This window comes from Microtus pennsylvanicus, chromosome 3, assembly GCF_037038515.1.
Source record: "Microtus pennsylvanicus isolate mMicPen1 chromosome 3, mMicPen1.hap1, whole genome shotgun sequence".
Taxonomy (NCBI): domain Eukaryota; kingdom Metazoa; phylum Chordata; class Mammalia; order Rodentia; family Cricetidae; genus Microtus; species Microtus pennsylvanicus.
In genome coordinates this window covers 109,645,831-109,673,325 of record NC_134581.1, presented here as the reverse complement: position 1 = coordinate 109,673,325, position 27,495 = coordinate 109,645,831, and the positions used below count along the sequence as shown (strand labels likewise).

The 27,495-nt window shown below is 42.3% G+C and overlaps 1 protein-coding gene across 1 annotated transcript in view; it reads right to left on the bottom strand.

The window, feature by feature from the left end:
- Positions 1-225: 225 nt before the first annotated feature.
- Arhgap42 (Rho GTPase activating protein 42) overlaps positions 226-27,495 on the bottom strand; it is a 216,040-nt gene continuing 188,770 nt past the window's right edge. Inside the window, exons 13-24 of the mRNA XM_075966834.1 lie at positions 24,061-24,123; positions 22,891-22,965; positions 21,850-21,934; positions 20,396-20,454; positions 17,559-17,664; positions 15,725-15,884; positions 14,476-14,620; positions 12,387-12,770; positions 11,873-12,029; positions 9,738-9,800; positions 4,062-4,141; positions 226-3,620 (exon numbers count right to left, since the gene is read on the bottom strand). Of these exons, the coding sequence (XP_075822949.1) occupies positions 3,532-3,620; positions 4,062-4,141; positions 9,738-9,800; positions 11,873-12,029; positions 12,387-12,770; positions 14,476-14,620; positions 15,725-15,884; positions 17,559-17,664; positions 20,396-20,454; positions 21,850-21,934; positions 22,891-22,965; positions 24,061-24,123 (1,466 nt within the window). The 3' untranslated portion in view covers positions 226-3,531. The remainder of the gene's footprint in view (positions 3,621-4,061; positions 4,142-9,737; positions 9,801-11,872; positions 12,030-12,386; positions 12,771-14,475; positions 14,621-15,724; positions 15,885-17,558; positions 17,665-20,395; positions 20,455-21,849; positions 21,935-22,890; positions 22,966-24,060; positions 24,124-27,495) is intronic.

Below are 27,495 nucleotides of genomic sequence, written 5' to 3'. Positions count from 1 at the left end.
ATAATATGTAAGGCTAACTACTAAAGAGAAGGCAGAGGAGGTCTCACTATTTGGGGCCTGGATAGTTGGGGATTATGCAAAATGTAAAATATATTTGTCCTTTCTTTCACTGTCCCTGAAACAGTCAGTCAGCCAAAAGGCTAACGGTGAGCATTTCATTCATGCTTTTAGCAAAGTAACCAGACCAACACGCATGGAGACAACGCCTCTTCACACTGCACGAATACTGCGGAAATATAGATTATTTTACTTTTCAGATACTGAAACACAATACATTAGGAAATTGTTCAGTTGAATGACTAAGGTGTATGAACTTAACTTTAGTGGAATGATGGCAGAGCCAGAGTCACCTGTTAAATACATCAGTGTTTCAAATGCACAAAACACCCACAGGGATTCCATCGGCCCCTCAGTGGCATTCTCAGATGGATCAAACAGTATGCAGTTATCTGTGTGCATAGAGATTCACATAGATTTCAGAGCGAGCGAAGATATGGCAGTTCTAACATGTTCCACAGGCTCTGAACAGGTAAGGCTCTTCATTGCTTTGATGGCATCACAGTTTTGTGCATGACTCTTCTATGACTGGCAATGATTTCACACAGCAGACCTTCTGTGGGTTTCACAGCATACATACATCTTGATCTTTGCGGTGCTCCTCAATGCTTCATTTGTGAGATATTTACTTCATGGGGAAAGCAGCCCTAGACTCTCCAGCAGATTATCAGGATTTCCATATATATGTAATTAAAAGGAAGAAAAAAATCTACAAAATTAAACTTGAAGCACAAGTGTAACATGAGCCAGCATGTTTGTGTCTTGTTTCGGGAGGCAGAACCTCAACAATTAATGGCACAGAGAAAATGTCACCATCAGAAAGAAGAGCTACATTTTATACCCACGTCTTACATAGAAAAAACTCTAAGTCCTTGGCCAGCATCCATGGGTTTAGTTCAAGCGACTGGGAGGCAGGAATGTTCTGGTCTGCTAAAGTAAAATTAAAATTGAGATTTCTTTGCGCAGCAGCAGCAGAGGAAGACATTGGGTCTTTGCTATCAAGTTGGTCTTTGCAAGAAAATCAGCCTCCCTACTACTGAGAACTCAAGAACAATGGCAGTGGGTTTTTGATCCTACTGCACATACTGGCTTTGTGAGAGCCTAGGCAGATTGGATGCTCACCTTACTAGACCTGGATAGAGGTGGGTGGTCCTTAGACTTCCCACTGGGCAGGGAACCCTGATAGCTCTATGGGCTGACAAGGGAGGGGAACTTGATTAGGGGAGGGGGAGGGAAATGGGAGGAGGTGGCGGGGAAGAAACAGAAATCTTTAATAAATAAATAAACGGAAAAAAAAAGAAAATCAGCCTCCCATCAGGGACCCTGATCTAGCATGATGCAAGGGGTGATAACAATGAGGTTTTTTTGCAGGGTCATATAGATTAGATAGCTGGTACATGATAAAAGCTACCTTCTGTCTCAGAAAAAGGTCATCAGAGACAGCAATGAATTGGTATACTAAAAGCCATGAGGCACCCACCTTGACCAAGCAATACCTCATTGAGTGCACAAGGACTAACATTGGGAGGAAAGAGAAAGAGCCAAACTTTTATCAGTTTCCTATTGCATTGCAACTTTTATGAGCTGTTTTCCACTCATTGCCTTCAGTTCATTGATGGTATTTCTGGATGTATCTGTCTGTCTGCTGTTATTGCCTAATTTAAATCATTGCCTTATTTCATTTAACAGCATAAGTGCACTGAGGCATAGTGTTAGATACATGCTCAGCCTATTATCTCTAGAAATACTTAGGCAATGTAGAATGAATGAAGATTGTAGGCTATGGCAGGCTAAAACAGCTTCATACACTTTCAGACCCCCGAGAATCTATGAACTAGAGAAAACTGAAGGAATCAGTTAGATAACAAGCCAAGTGGAGTGAATCCGGGGAGACACAATTTCCGACTATGGAGAAAAAAGGCTTTTTGCCATTGTAGACACTCACAGGAATTGTATGTTGGAATTGCTGAAAGAGATTATGTTAGAAGACATGGCTGCTATGTAACATTTTATTGATGCCCTGTAGCTGGAGAGTAAATAGCTCGCTGCTCTCTGAGTTCTATAACTCAGAAGAATTTATAGAAAGAAAACCTTTGTAAATGTCATGGCTGCTAGTGATGGTGACATGCTTTCAAACTGTGTGGTTTGGGGCTGGAGAGATGGCTCAGTGGCGAGAGCACTGTTACTCTTCCAGAGGACCAGTGTTCGAGTCCCAGTACTCGTGTAGTGATTTAGAGCCATGGGTAACTCCAGTTCAAAGCTGACTCCCTTTCCTGACCTTCGTGGGGTAAAGGCATACATGTACACACATACATACACATGAACAAAATAATCATATAAATAAGTAAATCTTAAAAAATTCATACTCTGTAGCCTAAGAATCCAGTACCTGGTGTTTGTTTTCTGTTTCAACTAAACAAGGTTTCAAAGACAGAGCTTCCCAGTTCAAATTTCCAAACAATGTCCTTGTCGTTTGTGTAAGAGCGTCTCCGAGGCCAAGACTTCCCCATCACTGGAATACCTGAAGAGTTTAGCGGTGCAGGTGGGGCAGCTGGAAGCCGCACTTCACCGTCGCGGTTTGCCGTAACTGTCACTGCACTGGCACGATGCGGCTTAAGAAGCTGGAGATGTGCACATGTGGTTTATCAGCACGCGTGTTTTAATGGGAAATTTGTAAAAGTCCCAAGTTAGGTTTACATAACCTCTAAAAGAGGGCTTGTTCATCTGTGGTTCACAAGCCAAGTCCAGCCCGCCACAAAACTCTTTAACCCTAGGCTGTGCACTCGGCGGATTTTTGCTCCTAACCCACAGAAGCCGTCGAGCATTCTAATGGACTGCTTACGGAGGGATCAGTGTTTGACTTAACTTGGTTTTCTTTACAGACTTCATATACATTATTTCTTTCCAATACTATCATCTTAGAAAACAAATAGAAATATACTTAGGATAAAACAATGACTGATTTTCTTGAAATGTTTAGGACCAGCAAAACAACCACACATAAAAACAATATAGTTAAAAAACAAAAATAATAAGTGAACGATTTAAATTACACTCTTAAAGTAACGACTTCAAGGTTCCCCAGAGACGACCAAGCAATGAAGAAAAATCTCAACACGGGTACAGCAGATTTCTCACTTCCAAATTTACAGGATGCAGAACTGAGCTCAGTATCTGGGATTCTGCAACTCTGGAGAACAGACACTGTCAAAAATCACTTCTTTTCAAAAAATAAAAATAAAACAGCAAGATTATTTTAAAAGTAAGAAAACAGTCCAAAGCAATGGCTATGATGAAAACATTTGTGTTACTCTTTCCATCATTGGGAGCTACATAGTCTGCCGGTGAAGAACTTGAGACAAACAGAGGGTTTTCATTTAGTGGCTGGTCCCTCATATCTGTGTCAGATAAAATCATAGCACTTATTATGTGTTACCATGGATACCATGAAGATACTGCCATCCACTAATACTATTAGAGGAAGACAACATAGTTTTCAGGGACGAGTCCTGTTCTGCCTTCATAGGTCGCCTTCAGCCACCCTGGCTCCACTGATGGGTGTACTGGTCAAAGGAAGAAATAAACGAAGGTTACTCAGGTGACTCAGCTTAAACACCTACTGTAAACTAATGAACCAACAATCACCTAAGAATCTATGTACACAGGTTATTGGGGTACAGTCTCTCCAAAGTTGCAAAGTTCTTTGTACTCACACAATTAGATTAAACTGTATTTGTCCCAAACACCACCCCCTCCTCTATTTTTTGTAAACAAGGCGTACTTGCCAGGCTAGCCTTGTAAGACTCATTATGTAGCTTCTGACTGTTCTCTAACTGGCAATCCCCCTGCGCTTCCATGTCTGATTTGGACAAGTGAGTAAATGCTCCCAGAAGCGAGGCTGGGATCTAAAAAGGAGGATGTGTTCACTAAGGAAAGCCTAAGGAGCTGACCCTGTCTAAGCGCCCTGGCCCCATGTCCCTTCAGTAAACGACACTCATACTCACCGTTGGAGAAGATGGCCCCTTGGGGGAAGGACAACTCATGGCTATGCTCTGCTTTGCAGGAGTACATGGCTTTGGCTTGGCTGAAAGATCAAGGCAGTTTATAAAATAACATTCAATTCAAAGATAGCGAAAACTACTCTTAGCTAATGTTAATGTTAATTAGCATATAAAATAAAATGTGCACAAAGTGGTCTACATCAGTGTGTTCTTCACAGACTGTTGGGATCTTTACAACCGTGCTTCACTGATGCAATGGAAAGCCTTCATCCTAAGGAGACAATGCAACTCCTAATGAATAGCAGAGGCTGGTTTGAAATATGCTATAATTTGTTAGAAAGCTGAAGAACAGGCTACTCTCCACCCCCTCCCTTTATTTTTCAGGTTTCCTCAGCTCCAAAGATATGGTGAATACATTGATTAGTTGTGATGTTAGAATAGCAGCTGAGGTTAGCATTGAAGAGCCAGCAAGTGCCACCTCATTGTCAGGGAAGTGAGGGCCACAGATGCAGGCTTTGCAATTCAGAAAGGTATTTATGTACCCTTTAAAAACAACAACAGCATCGTGTATGCGCGCACGCACACGCACACACACACACACACACACACACACACACACACACACACACACACACAGAGCAAACTCTACACCCGGTACCACATGCTCTGTGCAGCCAGAGAGTCTGGTGTCCTAAGAGCTGAAAGAATTTGGGGCTTTTGTGTGAGGTCTCACCTAGAAACAGTGGCGCCAACACTAAAGCTCCACCATCCAAAGCTGACCAGGAAGTACATCACCAGCAAGTCCCCTCTCCTCTGCCACATTCAACTGTGTTCCAAAGACTTGTGACTTTTGGACTCCTGACTCCACCTACCATCTCTTCCAGCAGCAGAGCCCAAGACAATGTCATTTCCAGTTTTATTGATTTGATTGCTTCCCCGGCACCCTCCAACCTATCAGTTTACTATTCTGGTCACCTGCCATCTTATTATCTACAGAGCCAGCCAAGGGCAATCTCACATCCATCAAAACCCGATGGTGTCCTAGTGCCTAGGCATTGTTCACAGCTTTAGTGACTGCAGGCCAGACTTTCTTCTGACCACTCTTCATTGTCCTCTGCCTGGATCATAAGTAAAACCATTTTCCCCAGACCATTGTGCTGTCTCTTTTTTCCACTCTGTAAGTTCTGCTGCCAGGCACATCCCCTCCACCTGAGCAGCCACTGATGTCTGTAGGTTTCTCTATGACATAGAATGTCATGTTCTCTTCTGACTCATTTCGAATAGTCTCACCTGTCTCCCAGCTCCTCAACTCAAGTCGAAAACATTCCTGTCTCCTTTTATAAATACAAACAGAATTTAGAAACTAAAACTACCATTTTCCTGATGCTTATCCTCAGACACTTGGCATCCTTCTCTGCCCACTTCTTCCTTGCCCTCTGTAAGCATGAGTCCATCCTGAGACCAGTCCTGAAAAGTCCTGCTGACAGGTTTCCGCCAGTTCCATCCAGAATGTCCGACTATCCTCTCTGCCACAGTCTCTGGGAAGCCACTTGTTTGAACTGAGTGCATACTTTATTGATTATTACTCTCTGCTCAGCGGCAGCCAGGGTCCACGTGGTTCTCAGGGGAGAGGCTTTTGTTTGGCCCAAGGCTATCCACTAAAACAATGGTTAGACATCTCCTGCCTCTACTCACTCTACCATCCTGTCCTTAAAACAGGGTCTTTGTGAATTCTTCAGAAGGAACACCAAACAGGTAGGGGACAAGCCTGGAAAGGGCCCCACATGCAGCTCAGTTCCACTCAACAGTACAAAAGGCCTCACAGGAGTCTCGGTGCTTCATGTTCAGAAACGGATTAAAAGCTTGAAAATTTCACATGATTATAATTTCTGATTTCAATTATAATCGCAACAATGATAGTTATTTTGAAGTAAAGAACACCTCTAAGATAGCTGCCATATATTTCAAAAACATTAATGTCTATATTCACATCCAGTGTGGTAAGTGCAGAATTATGACCTTCATTTAAATGGGGAGCATGGACTACTGAAATGTATAACCATGGGGCACTAAAATAATGACCCAAAGGTTTGAACTAGGACCCTGAGGGGGATGTGTGGTTCACTGTATAGGACTCAGTGAAAATTAAGGGTGCTGTCCATGGGTACTGAGCTAGTTGACAAAGGGAGCCTGTGCTGTGGGATGGTCTTTCTGTTCACTGTGAATACGTGTTGCTCTCACTGGTTGATAAATAAAGCTGCTTTGGCCTATGGCAAAGTAAAATGGAGCCAGTTTGGAAAACCAAGCGGAGATACAGGAGAAGAAGGGAGTCAGTCAGCCACTGAGAAAGCAAGACATGTTAAAGAAAAAAAAAGGTAACAAACCATGAGCCATTTGGCAAAGCATAGATTTAAAAAATGAGCTAATTTAAATGTAAGAGCTAGATAACAATAAACCCGAGCCATTGGCTAAGCATTTATAATTAATATAAGCCTCTGAGTGGTTATTCGGGAACTGGCAGGAGGGAGAGAAACCTCGGATTACAAACCTGGAAGTCTCTGCTGAAACCTAGTAGAAGTTGATTTCAGCTTTAGAGTGTAAAGTTATTAAAATGCATAGACTGCCTGTTAAACATGTGAGTGTGTCTTTATCATAGGACTGCCTTCTCACTTCACCAAAGCTCGCCTTGCCTACTCTCCTGGGCTATCTTCGTAATTATATTTTAGTCAGCTTCCATATGTAGCCTCTTCCTCAAATGCAGATTCAACCAAACACACTCAAGTATTCAGAGAAAAATGCATCTGTCCTGAACACATACCGATCTTTTTTTTTGTCAGCATTTCCTAAGTAACACAGAAATATCTGCTTAAATAGAATGTATGTGCTAGGTATTTTAAAATACTCTAGTGATGGCTATATTCAGGCAGATATAAGTAGTTACTATGCAAATGCAGTGCATGACATATGAGAGAGTGAACAGCTATGAATTTTTTCCCTGGAAGGAAGGTCTTAGAATCAGTCTTTGTATGGATAGAGTGGGGTGGCTTGTTGAGTTTTCACTCAACAGAAAGATTACTTAGCACTTCATAATAGAAGGGCTCCATCTAGTGGAGCAATTCAGCCATACAGTGGCTTTCAACCTTCCTAATGCTGAGACCCTTTTAACACAGTTCATGTTGTGGTGACTCCCAAACGTAAAATTATTTCATTGCTACTTCACACTATAATTTTGCTACTGTTATGATCGTAATGTAACTAATATGCAGAATGATTTTAGGGGTTGCGTCCTACAGGTCGTGAGAGTGCAAGGTTAAATCTCCTACACGAATGCCAGAAAGCATCAGCAATCTTGAAGAAATGAGTTTGTTGTGACATGTCAGCTCAGCCTTCTTGGGAAGAAAACGGGTGAAGATACCTGGACAGGCAAGTGCCAGGTTTATGCAGTGCAGCAATTATCCTGCTGAGACAGCAGTGTGATTCCTCATCAGAAGTCAAAACAAACAAAAAACAAGCTTGCAAACTATATTGGGACTTTAAACAAGGCTGAAGGGTTTGAAGGCCACCATAGACTCTAATAACTGGCATGTGCCTACAACCATCCTGGCAGAAGGGAAGACTTGTGTCTTCCCTTTGGCTATGAGACTGTTGAAACAATGGTCTCCAAGGAACTGGAATTCCTCCAGGAGTCTCATTGGGAAGGAGGAAAAAGCAGAAGCCTGGTATTCCCAAAGGGGGACCTTCTCTTCCTGGAATAAATTTTATTTAGTTCTGACAACTTATCAGACCACCATGTAAGAAGACAGGGATGATGGACCAGACCCCTCCTTGACTGGAACTGCTTCATTATCCATATCTCTTGCCTCACCTTTAAACAAAAAACTTTTGTCAGGACCCCAAAGATGGACTTGTTAAGGGAATGTAACCAGACTTCCTTTTTGTTTCTTTTCCTAAATGTAGCCACATTAAATAAATCTCCTCTCTCTCCTTTTCACCATTTCCTGTCTCTTTAATTAGCCTACTGAGGACAGATGGACAGGCCTGGTTTATCTCATTAAAGTTCCGGGGCATGACTTGCAAAAGCCCACGTTTTAGCCCTAACGGCTCCGAGGATATCTAAGGATTGCTGTGCGTTTAAGACAGGCTTGTTGGGAAAGTCTAAACACTTTTGTAAAAATGACAGAAAACAACAGATAACAACAACAGCAACAAAATAACAACAACAAAACAAAACACCAAAAAGCCCAAAATGACAACAAAACCTTTGGCTGAATAGCTTCCAGAAGAAATAAAGAGCAATAAGCTATCCATGATTTCTTTGCTTCCCCGACCTAGTTATCCAGTTGTAGAAGCTAAAGCATGCTTCAGTCCAGCAGAGAGGAGAGAGACAGGTCTGCTCAGGAGTGATCTCATTTACATGTTTGTATGGAATAACTCCTCCAAAAGGAGACCCTAGGGAAACCGGCCATTTTCCCATTTTCATGCAATTCCATTATTCAAATTCAAACCCAAATTCCACTGCAGATGGAGGAACTGGAGAAGGAAGCAGTAAGGAGCAAAGACCGGAAGACTAGAAACTGAACCAAATACTTTCCAGAAGGATCAAAGGCTCTCCTGGGCTTGCTAGCTCTGCAATCACACACTGTATTGTGTAGTATTTTCTAGAAGATTCTTTCAGAGAAACAATAACTTTTAAAAGTCAAGAATATATTTTTAACAATTACCTCCAAAATGACTATTATCAGAAGTGCACACAGAGACAACTAATTACAGAGATTTCCATTTTTAGAAAATTTGTTTCAAATCTTCACTCTTTTGGAGGTGATCTGCAGGGTCTCATGTGTTTGGGTGCAAGCTTCACCCCAGTCCCTGGCATCCATATACCCAAAGAATTTGGAATGTTTGGGTTAAGGCTTCATCCCAGCCCCTGGCATCCATATACCCAAAGAGTCTGGAATGTTTGGGGGCAAGTTCCATCCCAAACCTCCTCCCTTATGAATTGCCTCAGTCCAGACTCCACCCCTGAGGAAGCCTGCCAAATGACGACCCCTTCCCAAAGATGCTCAAGACCACTCCTACAAGGCATTTAAACTGCCCCTCCCCCCTTCAGAACAAACACATGATTTTCCAGTCTTCCTTCCCCAGCTCTTCTTTAGTGAGGCTGGAAAGCCATGGGAGCATTGGTACCCATTGAACTTGGGCTTTTTCTAATTTGGTTTGATTTGGTCTGATTTGGATTATCGCATCAGTGGAGGGACTTATTGACGTAAGAAACTTTTCATCATGTATCTCAGGCTGGCCTCAAACTTGCCATGTGGCTAAGGCTGATCCTCCACTTCCGAACCTCCTTCATGTTAGGATTATAGGTGTACACTACAGCACCTAGCTTATGTGGGGCTGGATCAAACCAGCACCTTGTGTATGCCAGGCAAGTGCTCTATCAACTGAGTTACAGTCCCAGCTACAATCCTTTCCCAAACATTTTAGAAGAAAGGCATCATGGGAACAACATGGCATGATGCTATTAGCGGAAGTGTTCTTCCTGGCTAAAACCACTGGACACTGGCTTATTTCGTTATGAGAAAAACTGAGGTGGAGGCTGCCACAAATTATGTTATATCAGCACAATGTGGTGATATTCCTGCTACTTTATTTATTGTGTTAAAGCTTTTGAGAACTTACCGTCCTGAAGAAACCGGCTTGAGTGGCCCGGTATTTTCAAATAGTTGAGCCTTTGCTGCCACTCTGAAAAATATTTTTCAATGCACTGAGTAAATTTTAAAAACAAAACTTAAAAAATCAGAATAGTTTAATATTTTTAAATGAAGTCAATCTGATAAGTCATTCAGATCAATGGGATATTCAGGATTATTGAGTAGATAAGACAAAACAGGAACTGCCACCTAAACTGGAGACACAGTGGAACTGCTTTTTGCTTTAACGAGAAGAGGTTTTGGCTGCAACCTGCATCTCACAGAGCACGAGACTCTAATAAACCTATAACTTGTTTCCTGGGGCTCTTACTGTCCTCTTCCTTTTTACCTCAGAAAGCAGGTCACAGCAGAGAGAACATTCCCTCCCTACGCAGCTCCCAGCAGACAGCATGTTATTGGCTCCTGTGCGGTACCAGGGAAGAATCAAAGAATCCATCAACGTGACAGAAGAGGAGCTGTTGTTCATTCTCGTAGCACAGGGAGCTATGATTATTTCCTGTGTTTCCTAAGGTAGAAGCCTTTGCTATAAAGCAAAAGGAAAAAGCTCTGGAAAGATGTCTACTAAATGAGCTTGCTGGTTTACATCTTGCTTCAGTCATAGAGTGTGTATGTTTGATGGTGGGGAGGACAGTGAGGAACTAGTAGCTATAAAATGGGAGCAAATGCAGTTAAATCATCCTTGATAATCACAATATTTCTTAAATTTACCAAAAATATTAAATTCCATGAATGAGTTCCTAAACTTTTTTCTTTAATCAAGCTTTTTTACTCATTATAATGAAGTAATTAAATTATTATTAATTTATTTACTTTTTGTGTGCATGGGGAATCTTGTGAGCTGATTCTCTCTGTCCACAATGTGGGTCCTGGGATGAAACTCAGGTCCTCAGGCCTGGTGACAGTCACCTTTATCCACTGAACCATCTCACTGGCCCCCATCTTTAGTTAGAATTCTTTACAGAACCCCAACAGGCAATCCTGGGACACCCCCCCAAAAAAAACCAACAACAACCGGAAGGCCTTGTCTCCTGAAGGACAGAGGGGTGCTCTATCATCTTCTCTGAGTGTCCATCTGAACCTGAATTTGTTTTCGTGGCTTTGGCTGAACACCAAACAGGCAGACTCGCAAACAGATTCATCTAACTGGAGTTCTATGAGAAATGCTGGGCACACTCGTTAACTAAAGATGTAGAAAGACAGTAGTGGGCAGAAGGATGCGCTATCCCGTTCCTGTGGAGGTGAACTTAGTAATATACCTTACTAAGCTTTCTACAAATAATGAAAATATTAGGAACACCCTTATATAACAGATGGTATGGCACAGAGAACCTGAAGGTCGGGGACCCAGGGCTCTCCAACTTCCTAGACATCTGTTCTTGTCTCTGAAGAGACCACACTCATAGCTCATGCTCATACTGCACACCTTGAAATGAGACCATTAGAAGAGACCACACATGTGAAGATACCTAGTGTGAGCGCAGACACACAGACAACGGGAAACGCGCAGCATCTGCCATGAACATGAAAGCAGAGGAAGAGGCGCTTCTTGTCTGGATTTTGATGCCTTCCTTCTTCAGGCTCCCATTCTTCCCCCCACACCCTTGCTGCTCCCATTTATATAGCTATGCCGTACAAACTTTCTACTTCTGGTGACTGCTTCATTGAGAAGTACTCTCTTCCCATTGCCTTTTGTGATCCTGGTTGTCTCTAGCCTTGTCCCATCCGTGAGATCTCAGACAGAAAACTCTTACATGTAGGGAGCAACCATCCTGGGGGAGCTTGAAGCTGAGTGTGTAGCTTTAATGGAAAGGTCCCTAGCTCCAAAGGCATATTCTCTCTTATACATCTATTTTCCCATCTTCCGTTAAGCCACGGCTCTGGTTGTGGGACAGCCTTTGAGGCGATAACTTGTGAGGTCCATGATAGCCTGCGCCTATAGTAACCCTCACGTTCTTTATTGAAGAGGACAGAGAGCTTAGATGTTAAAGCTACCAGCTCTATAGATGAAACATTTAACTACAGAACCCCTGGATTCTTTCAGGGCAGACTCGACCCCACTGCACCGTAAGGAGACACAGTGAATACAAACTCATTCTAACTCACACTGAGCCTGGTCGCTGGTAGCCGTTGCTGGAAGCAGTGTCTAGCCTTAGCCTCCTGCACATTTTTGGAGGCAGCTCTGGGTTCGATGTGGCTTTGGGTGACTCTTTGGAACCTATAGAAGTTAAGCTTTGAATGGATCCACTGTAGCTCTTGTTTCCTAAAAAGAAAATCCAAGAAAACATACAAGGTACTATTAGTCATAACAATAGCAAAACACACAACAAAAGGTAGCATTTTCCTACAAGAAATGCGAAGGTACAGAATGTTCTTTGGATACAGCAGTCCATCACTTAGGGAGATCAAAGTCTACAATTACAAGACCTTATTCCCTCAGAGATGGAAAGATTAAGGGGGAAAATGTCACAGCATACAGATGTTTTTAAATTTAAGCTCAAATACAAAGTAGAGAAGTTTCAGTAGTTCCTTCATTAACCTTGTCCCTGATCAGTCCCCTCAATGTCCACCCAGGAACAGTGGGGCAATGCTATCCAGCATGGGATCCAGGCTTTCTCACCTTCAGCTGCAGAGATAGATCTGAGAGAGGAGGAGGCAGAGGCTCTTTTCAGTCCTGAGAGCCCATAGGGCCCTTTCTTGACGAGGTCTATGGGGGGAGAGACATCCCCTGGGCTGGTGACCGAGGCCACACTCTGGCAATCTGACTCCACATCTGTTTTGGTTGCATCTTCTCGAGAACTTGACTCTGGGCTAGTTGTCCAGAGACCCAGACTCTTCCGTCCGTTGGAAGACGACGGGGACGCAATCCACGGAATGCCACCCGACTTCTCCCTGGGCTGGCAGGAAGTTGACTTTGTGGTGCTGTTTTGCTCAGAGGAGTGGGAAGAGAGTGACTCTATGCTGCCCATGGGTGTACTATCTGGGCTGCTGCTGTAGGAATCACCTGAGAGGAGGCAGACAAGGGCAACAGCGGCAACAGGTCAGGAACACGAAAGAGCATGATCAAAGCCCTCCTGCCCTCAGTCCACCCTGCCCTTCATAGCTGCCCCACCTCACTGATGTGGTGGGGCCTGGTGTGGTGGGCACTGGTGTGGTAGGCCTGGTGTGGTGGGCCCTAGTGCCATGGGTCCTGGTGCCATGGGCCCTGGTGCCATGGACATTGGCCTTGCATGGTAGACTATCCTCAGTGCTAAAGGAAGGCTTTAAAGTTCGGCTTTAATGGTGATGAATGTGATTTGAACACAGTCTACAGGATGACTTCCTGTAGTCCTGTGAATTAACCACTGTAATGGAGCATTATGGACTGAATTGAAGTTGGACAAAGGCTGCCTGTGACATAAGACTCAGAAGTAAGAGAAATAGGCTCCTTTCATGATATTATATATTTTTAAAATCAATGGAAGAAACGTATTTCTATTAGAGACGTATTTTTGCCTTTTATTTTTCTGCTCACAGGTGGCTCTCAGTTACAGGTATTAGATCTGTTCAAAGGCAAATTACAAGCTGCTGATAGCCTAGGAAAGAAGCTTTGCTTTTGTTTCATTTCCTCCTGTGAATATAGTAACACATGAAACAGGCTGCTGACTGGAACACGGCTCATGGGGAGAGGTGTCTAGCCTGCACAAACAGGCTGCTGACTGGAACACGGCTCATGGGGAGAGGTGTCTAACCTGCACTATCCCTGGGTGTTAAGTGCTCATGGGGAGAGGTGTCTAGCCTGCACTAACCCTGGGTGTAAGTGCTCATGGGGAGAGGTGTCAGATGTCTAGCCTGCACTAACCCTGGGTGTAAGTGCTCATAGGGAGAGGTGTCAGGTGTCTAGCCTGCACTAACCCTGGGTGTAAGTGCTCGTGGGGAGAGGTGTCTAGCCTGCACAAACCTGGGTGTAAGTGCTCATGGGGAGAGGTGTCTAGCCTGTACTAACCCTGGGTGTAAGTGCAAGCAGCGGACAAAAAAGAAAACAAAGCCTGGGTCAGTGGGCTGATTGTTTACTGTTTCTAGAAGTATCATAAGTCAGAGAAATCACAGTAAATCTTGAAAATATACCTAAGTCAGATTTTACTAGACCATTTTCTGTTAACTATGGACCATGGGAAAATACCGGGGGCCTGGTAGAAGAAAAACATACAGTGAGAGAGAACATATATTAATGTCTGTCATGGGCTCAAGCTGTGATCAACCTTAGCTTAAGGCATGGCTCAGAAAAAGAAGTTTGCAATTTCATGTGTGCTGCTGGTTTTCCTTTTGTTTCTTTCCTCTCTTTGGGGCAGTCTGACATCTAAGAGCTGATTCCTTAAGAACACAATGTGAAAGAAAGCCAGAAAATGTCTTTTCAGTATGACAAGCCCTAGCTTTCTTATTTGCTGCTCTAACAACGGACAAAACCTGCCACAAGTAGCACCCGGTGTCCTTAACCACGACCCCAGAAAAGCAGCAGAGAGCAAACGACTTCTTTTTCCCTTTGTGGCATTAATGAGTTTGCTATCTAAGGAGTATTACCACGAAACTGACAGGGACTGTATCAGCGCTAGAAGAGGGGTGTTAGGAAAAACGCACCCACAAGAACATCTGCTCATTCCTAATTACCAAGAAGCGAGGTCAGAATAAACAGAACAAGAGAGGCTCTACCCTCAATGGAGCACACTTACTATCGGGCTCCGCCAGGCATGGCGTGTACCTCCCTCTGGGCTTCCGAGAACCTGTGGATAGGCAGATGGCACGGGTCCTTCGGGATCCAGACCGAGACTGGGGCTGAGGAAGAGGAATGTTTGGGTCTGGGGCAGTATGGAAAATCTACGGAGAAGAAAAATAGATTGAGGTCAATAAGACACCCTATGCACCCCCCATGATAGAAGCTTCCACAGCTATGAAAAGAATTTTAGGAGTGCAGGGGAAGCTTCATACAAAAACTCCCCTGTGGTAATCCATGATTTCTTTTGCATCTTCTGAATAAAACCTCTTTATTTATTTATTTATAAATTTTGGGTTTTCAACTTTGCTATTCCCCATAGCTTATAATGGAAGTGAGGTCTGATAACTTTATGAAACTATGAGCAAGTGTCTGCACCCAGAAACGCTGCTTCTTCCTATTGTGGTGTTTGGGAAAGTATAAGCCAAGGCGAGGCTTGGGTCTATGCGGCTTTCAGCAGAGGAGCTCCTCACAATGCAGGGAAAGGTCCTGAAATGCTGAGGGCTCCGGGCTGCCAAGGAGGCGGGGTTAGCCTTCAGATGTGGCTAACCTCATAGTATGGGATGGTCCTTATGCAGTGACTGGGAACATCATTATGTGGTCAGTAGGGAAGGACTTTGGGGAGGTATATGGGATCATTCCCCCAGCAGAAGCAGATCAAGCACAATGTGCTAACTCAGCTTGCCCAACTTCCCATTTCCATACTTACTATAAGAACTTCAACTTTTAAGGAGAAGCTTTTTTAGGAGGGTCTCATGATTCAAGACTCCATTTTCTAACCATCCCCACCCTCATTCTGAGACAAGGTCTTGCATGTAGCCCAAATGAGCTTCACGTTCAAGAGCATAATTTTGATTCTCAAGGGCTGAAGATTTGAGCTGGGCACTTCCACATGGGACCTCATTTCTTTCTTTTATTAGCACTATTGGAATTACTATACAAAAAAAGAGTCTAATTCCAGAGGTACAAAGAGAATAGGCTAAATCACATTGAAACACAAGTAATGCTGCATGAGCACCACCCACTAGAGAAGGGAACTTCAGAAAGTCATGCTGGAGGAGATCTCATCAGGACACTCAGTGGACTTGAAGCACCGAATGAATAGGTGACAACGAGAGTCAAAGTCCCTGCAGAGAAGTCATCTATGAAAATGACAAGATGGGCATTTGGCAGGAAGCTCAGATGCTGCGCATAGACAACACAACCACCTTTTCATAGTGCTCAATCAGGATTTCAACCACTATGTTCTGAAACTTGATGTTCATCATGGCAGCCACTGTTTCCTCCTGCGCTCTCATCAGCGTTGGGCCAAATATGACGCCGAGATTTGAGACGGTCATGAGATTTTGTTGGCTGTGCAATGATACTCTGAAAATAAAGAACATTAGCATTCAACATAAATTTTCAATAGTTAGGAAATGTTCTTTTCTATCAAACTTGGTGTGTAAGAAAAACAAAAGCTATATACGCCACTAGAAACCAGTTTCCTTGTCAGCCTTGCCTATTCTTAATGGGTGTGAGTAGAAACTATATCAAAAAGGAAGAAAGTTATTTACAAGATAAACAACAAATTACTGCACAGTACTGGTCGCATTGCTCTTTGGTAGAACTGGCTTATCCCCCCTCTCCTGCTGTGCTTTGGCATCTCTTATTGAACCCCCTTCCTCTTCTCCTTAGGTGCCAGAGGGAAATAACAAATGCTTAAAGAGAAGGAAATAATTACCTTCACTTAATCATTATATATTATGTATAAATTCACAATGAATCATCATAAGACATAACATGTTATATATATCAATGTGAATTGAAGACATAATATGGGGCTGGCAAGATAGTTCAGAGGGGGAAAGTTTCTGCTAGGTAAGACCCCAAGGGAAATGGAGAGAATGGATTCCTGAAAGTTGTCCTCTGACCCCACAGGTACAATGTGGCATGCCTGCACTAGCTCCCATAATAATGAAAATGTATATGTTTAGCATTTAAAGAAAGAAGATAAGATGCTAACACTGGACAAATAAAACTAATAACTATAAAGGCTAAACTACTGAGGGAAATAAATCTTGGTTTTTTGTTTGCTTATTTTTCCTGAATTAGATACAACGTCCATAGAAAATCATTCAACTGTTTGGTATTTCTACATTGTACTTATTGTATAACAGATAGTTAAAGAGTAGGTGAGCTGACATCATAATTTGCAGTCAAAGAATTACTGTGGACCAATTCTCAATCAGCTTCATACACAATTCCACTTTACTTGGAAATTCTGGGGATTGAATTCAAAAGAATCCAGGCCTGGTGGTACAAAACCCATTATCCCAGACACTTAGGAGGCTGAAACAAGCAAATGAGAGGCTCATACTATACCAGTGAGGTACACCAGCTCTATGTGCTGACCTTCATCACTACAGTAAGGCAGTTATCCCTTCCATACAAATAAAAAGTTGACTATCCATCTATCCATCTATCTATCATCTATCTATCTTCTTCTTTTCCTCCTACTCCATCATCATCATCATCATCATCATCTACTTTCCCATCAAACCACTTGCCTATCTATCTCCTTACCTGTTGATCTATATGAAATTTAAACTACATGATTGAACATGTATAACACCAAAGTCAGAAGAAAATCGTTGAGAAAAAATGTGAACCCAAGGAATAATCTTCATTTCAGTGTGACCTGAGGAAAACTGTTGACCCTAGTAGTATCTAGCACTAGTCTTCAAACTCACCACTGTGACACACTTAAGAGAACTGGAAAGATAATAAAACACCATCCACTCCCTCATATGGTTTCAAGTTGGCATGAATTGTTTTTCACTAGTTTAACAGTTACAGAGGATACAATTATCTGCATATTGGAAACATATGACACACAGACAAACACATATCTTAAAAACAAACTGTACACCATTTTCTAACAGTCACTCAAGGGTTACAAGAGCAACCACATAGTACCATCGTCAACTTTACAGACAAGAACGAGTTTATCTTAACAAGACTGGAAAGTCATTAAACGAACACCGCGAGTCACAGAATTACTTGAGCAGGTGTTTTATCAAGATGTCCAGCATCTCTCTGTTTTTCTCCGGCAATTTGTGCACCAGTGCATGGACGGCCTCCACCCTGTAGTTCTGGTCATCTGACTCTGTTATGGAGAAAGGGTTACAGATGTAACTGTATTCAAACCTGCAGTATAAACATTAGTCATGTGAACATCATAGGCAATCCGACCATTCATGTCTTAAAGTATCGCTTCATCAGAATAACAACATAATAATATGTTAACCACACCTTTTAGGCTAAGAAATGCTGAGTAAGTTTGTCCATGACTGTAAAGTCAGGGAGTGGAAAAACTAAACTGCATGGTTTTGCAGCTTGTTCTTCATCACTGAACTATATCTCTCTGGCCTAAGTCATTGCCTGCTTGAGTTTATCAACCAAACACAAGATAGGCTTTCAGGAATGTGACACACATGCACATACGTGTGTGTGTGTGTGTTTATACATGGAAAATGTGAGTTGTAGATGTTGGTGTAGATGCCTAGTATGCTAATCAGTATGATTCACATTCCAACATGGAAATATGTTAAAGCCCCAAGTGACCAGAGGAAGCCAGCATTCCTCTCCTCAGCTCACAGTCAAAGGAAACATTCAGTGTGACCTTCCTGATGTGCTGGCATTGTGCAAGCAGAAAACAGTGAACTCACAGAGACACTGGGAAATCTGGAATTTGAGACATCACCTCAGCAAGTCCAGTCTTGCCAGATTAAAGCTTGGGTGCAACCTGCCTGTAACATTTCAGAAGGAACTGACAGCCCCCATTGTCAGTAACACGTTTGGGCATGGGGGCCAAGCCTTTCAAGGCTTTATGCAACCTTTATGTGACATCACCACATCACCTAGGCACACCTGTATGGAGACGGAGGCAAGAATCCAGCTCTAGGATAATTTTAAGGACTAAGTCTTGATGCCAAGACTCTGAAACACCTGCTACAGATGTGAAGATAAGATTATTTAGAACAAAAGCCAGGGTGATCAAAGGTACCCAAGGAAATCTGATTGGATGGAAAAAAGAATGGGCTATAAATACATTAGGCATACAGAAACTCTCATTGAGTGAGGCAAAGGGGTGCCTTTTAATTCTAACCTTCAAGAGCTAGAAGCAGGAAAGTGGCCACAAGTTCAAGGCCAGGGTGGGCTACCAAATTAGATTGCTACAGTGTGAGACCCTGTCTCAAAAACAACAAAACCCCATTTACCAACCCAACCACTCAACTCAACAACTAAATTTAAAAAAAAAAAGAAATGAAGAGAAAAATATCATTGTGCTGCTTCCCAGTTCCTTGGCACAGCCTAATCCTCTTTTCCAGTTAGTTCTCTACTGTCTCCTAGAGTTCCAGCAATGCTTCCCTTACTGAATCAGCGAAAGGACTTATTAATAAGTATTAACATCATACTTATTAGTTCATAGCCATTCAACAACCCAACTTACTGTGTGAATCCTTGCCTGAGACCATACTCAATAATGAGTTCCAAAGTTGGAAGTAAAGAAAATCTCCCACCAAAAGCTTGTATTTGAACAACAAAAATCTACCGAGCTTATAGTTCTGGCTCTTATTGCACACTCGTGTCTTGGACAAGTCATTCACCTACTCTAGGTCCTGACTGGCTCATCAACAAAACAAGATAATATTCATTGGGTCCTATTCATTTTTGCAAAGATGAGTTCATATGAAGACCATGTCAAATGGAGAGCAATCAGGAGAAAACTTAGAAAAGCGTGGTGTTAGTATGTGGTCAGTCATGATTGCTGAATTTAAAACCAAGTCACTCATGTGTCCTGACACTTTCATTGGAAGACTGTGCTTCTGGGGCATCAGCGTCTGGAAGCAAAAGAGGGGAACTAATTGGTTTGTTTTTCTTGGACTGTAAAGAACGAATAATACTCCTCAATTGAAGTCATATCTCATACACTTCCAACAGCGAAATGCCGACTCATTGCTGCATGTGCAGGTCACTCCAGTTCACATTATGTTCATGGATCAGATGCCAAGCTGGCACTCTGGCTGTAAGAGCTGTAAAGTATATATTACTAACTTCTCAGGTCTCATACTTACGGTCTTCCAGGCCCCAACTCCGACTTCCAATTAAATCCACTAATTAGCATTAAGGCAGTCAATGACATAAAGAAATGACATGAATCTGTGCTATAACAAGTAATGTCAGGGATAAGGGAATTAACTGAAGAATTTGTGCTGACTTATAATATTTGACTGGTTTTTCAGGTTTAGGAATATAGTATGTAAGTGTGCATACTGACATAACTTGTTACATACATTTCTAAGCATGTTTGTAACTGTACAGTTGCTGTCATTGGGCTGGACAATGGTTCTGAGGTTAATGGTCCTTATCATGCATATCAGAAAGCACACAACTGCCTGTAACTCCAATTCCAAAGGATCCCAATATCCTCTGGACTTCAGAGTTTTTCACACGGTGCACACAAAGTCATGAAGGCTAACCATGTTAGTAAAATTTTAAAACTTTTCTCTCAGAGAAAATGTGTTTAGTCACTCAAATCCGAAATTAGAACTTCTTACAGCTTTTTCTAATCATATCACACTGTCACCTCAATAACAATGGATTTGGGGACAGATAAAGATGGTGGTCATAGTTTGTCTTACTAGAGGACAAAATATTTAGTTTACTGTGTAATTTTTATTGGCTTTCAAACCACAGTGAAAGCTGTTAAATATCATATTGGCAATATTTTTAAGCACTATGTGAAAGAAAGCCAAAGAGATTTAAACTTCGGTGTTTAAGTAACCGACGCTAAAACTTCCTCATTCAGATGCTTTAGGTGAAAGCATACTTACTGACAGCAATGATGAAGTCCTTGTGCAATTTGTAAGTCATCAGTGGTTCCGCAAGACACCTGTAAGAGAGAAGAAGTTAATTTCTAGAACCATAGAAACTTCAGTCTTCCCACATTTTGAAGTCTTCTTTAAAAACCCCGTGATTGTTTTTTGCCAATGAAAGTTGAAGCAAGGACTAACAAAATACTTGTCTTGTTGGTAGTCTGATAAGGTCCTAGAAGGGAACCAGACAGTGCTAAAATGCGGATATCCATTGTCTCTAAATACTCCCGCCACAGCTATGTGAAAAGAGACTACACTGAGGCCGTAGCTTGGCTGGTAGAGTGCTGTAGAATATGTGTTACATTGTGTGAAGATGTCACTGTGAATGGGTTGATAAAGAGCTGAATGGCGAATGGCCAGGCAGGAGAAGACTGGTGGGATTTCCGGGAAGAAAAGGAGAGAACTCTGGGAAGAAGAGAGGTGGGGAAGTCACCAGCAGACTTGGAAAAGCTCAGATGTACAGAAAGGGAGACGAGGTTAAAAAAAGCCACGTGGTAGAATGTAGATTATTAGAACGAGATTAATTTAAGTTATAAGAGCTAGCCTAAAGAAGTCTCCATGTCATTATTTGTGGGTTGGGGCTCAAAGAAAGCGTGACAAGAAAGCTTGCTACAATGGTACCCTGTGTTAGGCTCCAATGAAGTGTCTATCTAATTAATCTTTATTAGTAAAAACTCGGGAGCCAAATATCAGGGTAAAAACTTGATTGATCAGAGAAACAGTGAAGAAGTGACCAGTGACCTTTTTTCTCTCTCCTTCCTTGATCTAAAAGGGTCACGAATCTTTCTAAGCCCCACCCTTCTACTTCCTGTGTCTCTCTAAAACCTCTATGCCTAATTTTGATAAACTAGTAGTTAGCTCCACTCTCTGACTCAAAAAAAAAATTTATTGGCTACCTCAGGAGTGTCTGAGTTTAATCAAAACACTCCATGACAGTAGAATGCTTGTGTAGCATGGACGACACCCTGAATGCTTCCCTACTACCACACGGCCCAGTTCCAGAGTGTGTACATGCAGTCCTAACACTCATGAGGTAGAGATAGCTGCATCAAGGCCATTCTCAGTTGGGGCTACACATGATCTTCTGTCTCAAAAACAAAAAGAAACAAACAAAAATAGGTGCTGTAACTTTAAAAAAAACCCTCATTTTGATATATTTAAAAACATACACAAAACTCCAGATATATAAGGAAACAAAAAGACTAACTTAGGACTCACAAAGTATTGCAGCTTTAATGTTACTACTGGAAAAAGCATGTAGTAGTTCCAGAATGTGTGGATGCCAGCAGTATTGCTTCCTTTTAAGAAAGGCTGTGACCTGGGGAGTGAAGTCCAAGTACAGAGATTCCATGCAACCTGTGGTTACTTCCCAAGAAGTCATGGCCAGAATCCCGGTACTAACCCTTCCTCACCTGAGGTAGTTTTTCAGTCCACTCGTTATGGTCTTATTGTCCCACAGCTCAATATCAATGTCCATATCAGGAGGGGACTTGGGAGCTGGAAAGAATAAAATTTGAAATGTTTAAACTACAATTCAAAATATTACCTGTGCCATGATGGGAATTCATACCAACTCAATAGGTCAAAGGGAGGGGCATTCACATCTTAGGGCTCCATTAGAGTTCGCCATAGGAGGGCCACTTTTGTGATCTGGTTGATAGCCCACTGTTTCTTGCCCTCAAAGGTAAGAAAGATAGCACTGGTGTCTCTCAAAGCAATTTCTTGTTAATGGCCGACAGAACTGGGGCATGCTTCTAAGTGCTTGGAGTGGGCCAAGATTGACTTGATCCTCACGTATCTGAGCAAGCAGGCAGTATTATCACCCTTAGTTTAAAAGGGAGGAGGCAGAGACACAGAAAGCTAAGCAATTCCAAGACAGAAAGATTTTAAGTGGTAGAGCTGGGATTCCAAACCAGGAAACAGTCTAGAAATATAGGGGATGTCTATATAACCACGCATATTTCTGCAACACTATGCACATTCCTGCAATGCTATGCACATCCCTGCAACACTGTGCACATCCCTGCAACATTACTCACATTCCTGTGATGCTATGCACATTCTTGCAACACTATGCACATTCCTGCAACACTATGCACATCCCTGCAACACTATGCACATTCCTGCAATGCTATGCATATTTCTGCAACATTCGCTAAGAAGAGGCACTTGAAAGAGTCCAACCTCACAGAAATGCCACCTCATCTGTTACAGCTTAACACTGAAACAGAATAAAAGTACTGAAGATTTAGCAGAGTGGGAAAATATGGATTCTTACATCCAGGGTCTTGTGTTAAGGTGGCAACAACCCCACAAACTTTTAGAACTTAACACTCAATATGATGTAAGAATTAAGAAAGATAGCAAATTGTCTATGTTTCAGAGAAAACTGTGCTGGATCACCTGTACACATATCGCAAATCCATGGCACCCTTGTCTCTGCTAAAACTTACAAAATGTGGTATTCATAAGTTTCTGGACCTTGGAGTTCACACCTCCTATTCGGTACAGGCCTAAAATGGTGATACCTGAGGGAGGAAAATCACAAGTGAATATGGCTTAAAAAATTTTTCAAGCACAGAATCTAAAAATCTGAGGCATTTGCCTACGCAGAATCTGACAGCTTCTTACCTAATTTTGCTGAGGAATCTTAGTCATCCTGCCCTGGAAACGCCCGCCCTCCACAGAAGTAGCAGAGCAGGCACTGAACAGAGGTTTAAAGTCTTTTGAGATCTTTGAAGTCAAACTACCCACCTACTATTCTTTGAATACAGAAATGCATTGACGATAGGAGAGCAGTCAGAGTTCTCTGCATTTATATCCTCTGTCACTTACAGGGTTATTTCAAAGGCGGGGGAGCGGACTGAAGGAATCTAAGGATTCTGCCGCACTCTTGAAATCTTACAAGTATAGGACAATTCTGAATGCAAATTCAAGGAACTGAATCACAGTAGGATTTTTTCTTTAAGCAAGAGTCTTAGAGTGAGAGTGTGCAGCCTGAACCTGGAGGCGGTTTCAACAGGCCATGATTCATGGACACAGCTAAGGCCGAAGCGTGCCAAGAATGAGATGGCCATGAAAAAGAATGCAAGGCCCATAGATGATGAGTACAATCTTCCTGAGATCTGACGTTAGTGTTAGAAAGGAAACAATGAAAAAAACTGGAAACAATAGATAGTATTTTGTATGTCAAATGGAAGTAAATGGTAACATATTTGAAGAGCTATGAAAGAAGTAGTGTAGGGACTGGAAAGAAGGTTCAGTGGTTAAGAGCACTGGCTCTTAACTGAAGTTCCCTGCACGCACATAATGGCTTACAATCTTTTGTAACTTCAGTTTCAGGGAATCTGATGTTTTCTTCTTCCTGTTTTAGGAGCTGACGTGCACACAGTACATACATACATACATACATCACTCACATAAACATAGAAAATAAAATAAATTTTTAAAAAGAAAGTATAATTGGTTGAAATTATTATAGCTAGCTATATATTCACATAGCTTAAATTTATATCATGCACAGAACTGCTTTTGGGTTGATGGCCCAGAGCTCACTTTCCTTTCCAAGCGAGAGGTTCGAGCAAGACATTCGGGAGGAATCACGTGCCTGTCCGCACACTCACCTCTCGTCTCCACAGCTTGAATGCATTTTCTCACGAAGTTGAACCCTGCTTCATTTAAGTACACTGCAAGTGAGAGACATCCTAGTTAAGATCTGATGCGGAACTTGCCTTTCCCCTTCAGCTGGCTCTGTGCCTTCATGGAGTTTCCCACTGAGTTTATCAAAGACTTTAAACAAAAGGGAGACTCAGTCACTTCATCAAGGAAGCACAGAACACTCTGCATAGAAGCATGGGCCACTCTGCCGTGTTGAAACCCTTCATTTTCCCTACAGGCAGTATCTCACAGCTCGATAAATTCTTATGGTGAATGGAAAGCGATAGTGCAGCCTTTCCTGTAGTTACTGTTTCCCTGTGGCCACGGCAACACCCCGAGTCTCTAACAGAGCTCATCAGGTTGCTGCAAGCTCCGCTTTTCTTTGCTGTGGTGTCTCGATCTCAAGCCCAGCATCATGTAAGTACATGCTTTACATTCAGAACAGCTCTGACAAGCTCAGTCCATGTGCTATTAGTTCCCCAATCTCTGGTCCTGAAGCAGAAAATAGCAAATGATTTTCATTCTCTGCTAGACTATTTTAAAATCAGTCTTTGGGTTGGTGAGATAGTTCACTATGTAAAGGCCCTTGTTGCTGAATATCGTGACCTGAATTTGATCCCTGAGACCCACAGGAAGAGGCAGAGATTCAACTCTTGCAAGTGTCCTCTGACCTCCACACAAGGGTCATGGCGCACACGTTTACTAACATTCAGCTGTTGTTGTCCCCACCCACCCTCTCCCTCATTTTTTCGCTCATGAACTCAATCAATATTGCAATAAGTAAATTTGCTTTAGTATTTTAAGTTGTGGGGTTAAAAGTAAATTAAATTAATTACATAAAGGAAACCTTTAAAAAGTCCAAGTAACATCCAGAGGAAACACTTGAGAAGTCATATATTGTAATAATTTCCATCAGATGGTAAATAAGCATTTTTAACATACCAAAATAATAAATGAGAATAATTCAAACCAATGAAATTGAAAACCTTCCAATCCTAAAATTGTGGTTAATTTTAAAATGCTGGGTAACTGAGTACATTGTTCAGCTTGTCAATAAAACTGGGCAAGAAGAATGCTTCTTCAAGTGTTTTCAATAAGACTGTCCTCTAACACATAGAAATTAGTGTGGTGTAAAATGGAATTGATTTTGCACATTCATTTTGAGTAAAATAAGCAAAAGACAGGTTATCTCTCAGAGGCAGATTGAGATAGCTGGAAACAATGCGCTGGTCTGTTCTAATACACCGAGAGCAGGAGCCTTGTGCAGAATCTGTCTACAAGGTCAGTCTCTGGCTCCTGAACTGTTTCATGGATCCTGGCCTAGTTTCCTCCCTGCCGGTTAATGCATGATTATTAATCAGTTCAGAGTGTGGAGACAACAACCAGGAATTCGTCCGTTGCCTTTGGTTGTGTGCACTTTGCCTCAAAGAGTTGGTTCCATGGAGCTGAGATGGTAGCCAGCATTGACTGGAGCCTGGCAAAGCCACTGGCTCCTCCTGGCTCTGGTGTGACGAGCTAGGCCCTGGAGCATGCCCCCTGACTTCTATGAATGAGACTCTCCACCCCTAAAATGTGAGAAGTGGCACTCAGTAGACACACCTGCCATCCCAGCACTCAAGAGGCTGCCAGTGGAGGGCACAGAGTTTAAGACTAGCTCAGGCTACACAGTTAGAGCAGAAACTAACAGCAACAACAAAACCTGCTGAAGAGGAAGGCAATGTTTACTCTTCCACATAAAAACTATGGTACTAGAAATGAGGAGACGCTCAGGAGTTACAGTGTTGCCAGGTAAGCAGAACACCTGGAGAAGAGAAGAAACACTGGATGGACCTTGTGGCCCACCTGTAATTGCAACCTCAGAAGACAGACACGGAGGATGCCCAGACTAAGCTGGTTAGGGAGACCAGCCTTGCTGGTGAGCTCTGGATTTGACCAAGTCAGGAGTCAGTGAACCATGTGGAAGCCAGGGAGGATGATTCCAGACATCAGCCTTAGGCCCCACCCACCATGACACAAAAGTGCAACACATGACTATCAAAGTGGAAAAAGAGAACATGTTTGCTACATGGCACGGTTTTATCTCTGTTTCTTCTTTTACAAACTAAATATAGTAGTCTCTTCCTTATAGGACTGCTAAAGAATGAGTTAAAGTAGCATTTGGGAAGCTACACAGATTAGGAGCTGTGGGCGTTGGCTCTGTGCTCACAACTGCTGCTGAGTGTAGTATAGTGTAAACCACTATGCGTGTGTGCATGTATGTATGGTGTATATGTATATATGTATGTGCGCATGTATGTGTGTATGTATGTATGTGTGTATGTATGTGTGTATGTGTGTGTATGTATGTGTGTATGTATGTGTGTATGTATGTGCGTGTATTATGTGTGTATGTATGTATGTGTGTATGTGTGTATGTATGTGTGTATGTGTGTGTATGTGTGTATGTATGTGTGTATGTGTGTGTATGTATGTGTGTATATATGTGTGTATGTGTGTATGTATATGTGTATAAGCATGTGTGTATGTATATGTGTATGTGTGTATGTATGTATGTATGTATGCTCTGTGGACCAGGCTTCTTTATTCTTTGGTTATGTCTGAAGCAATTATAGCTTGAAAGACTGTCAATCAGTAGTGCCATTTTTAAAAAGGCATATCATATTACTTAATAATAAAAGCAATTTAGGGCCAGAGCAATGACTTGTTTCTTCAGACTGACATAGCTCAGACACACAGCAATAAAGCCTTGTGAGCTTAAGAGGCTGCTGAAAAGAAAAATCAGGCGTTAAAAAATGTCCCCGTGGGTTTATTATACCTCAGTAAATCACAATGATCAAATGCAGTGTTTCACTGGGCTGAACAGACTGTGTACACTGTGGCTGCTTTTTATATATATCTACTGCCCTGCTCTTCACAAAGGAAGACACTGTTTCTTAGCATCTTGAAGAGTGATTGTGGTCATGTGATCAGTGCTATCCAATGAGAAGGAATGGAAGTGATCCTATGTCACTTCCCAGATGAAGCTGCCATTTTCTCTTGCCCCTGGCGTAAGATCAGAATGATCCAAAAGGAGGCTACTCTGGAACTCGAGTGTCAGAGTAGAGGACTTGCGTGGACACGCACTGTGGACCAGCAAGATCCTGTGCTACTGCAAGCGTCGGCTGTCACCAAACCATGTCCTGTCCAGATCTTACTTAATTATGTGAAATTTAAGGAATTTTTGCTGTGGCAACACAGACTCCAGAAAATAAATTCAGCTTAACAACATTAGTATCCTTAAAGAGAAAAATAAGGCCCTAATGATTCCAAAAATCATCTCTTGTCAGTTCACAGCCCAAAGGTCTATTCAACAAAGCTCCACTCCAGAGCCCGCGTTCTCTGCTGTGGTGCGGTTTACACAC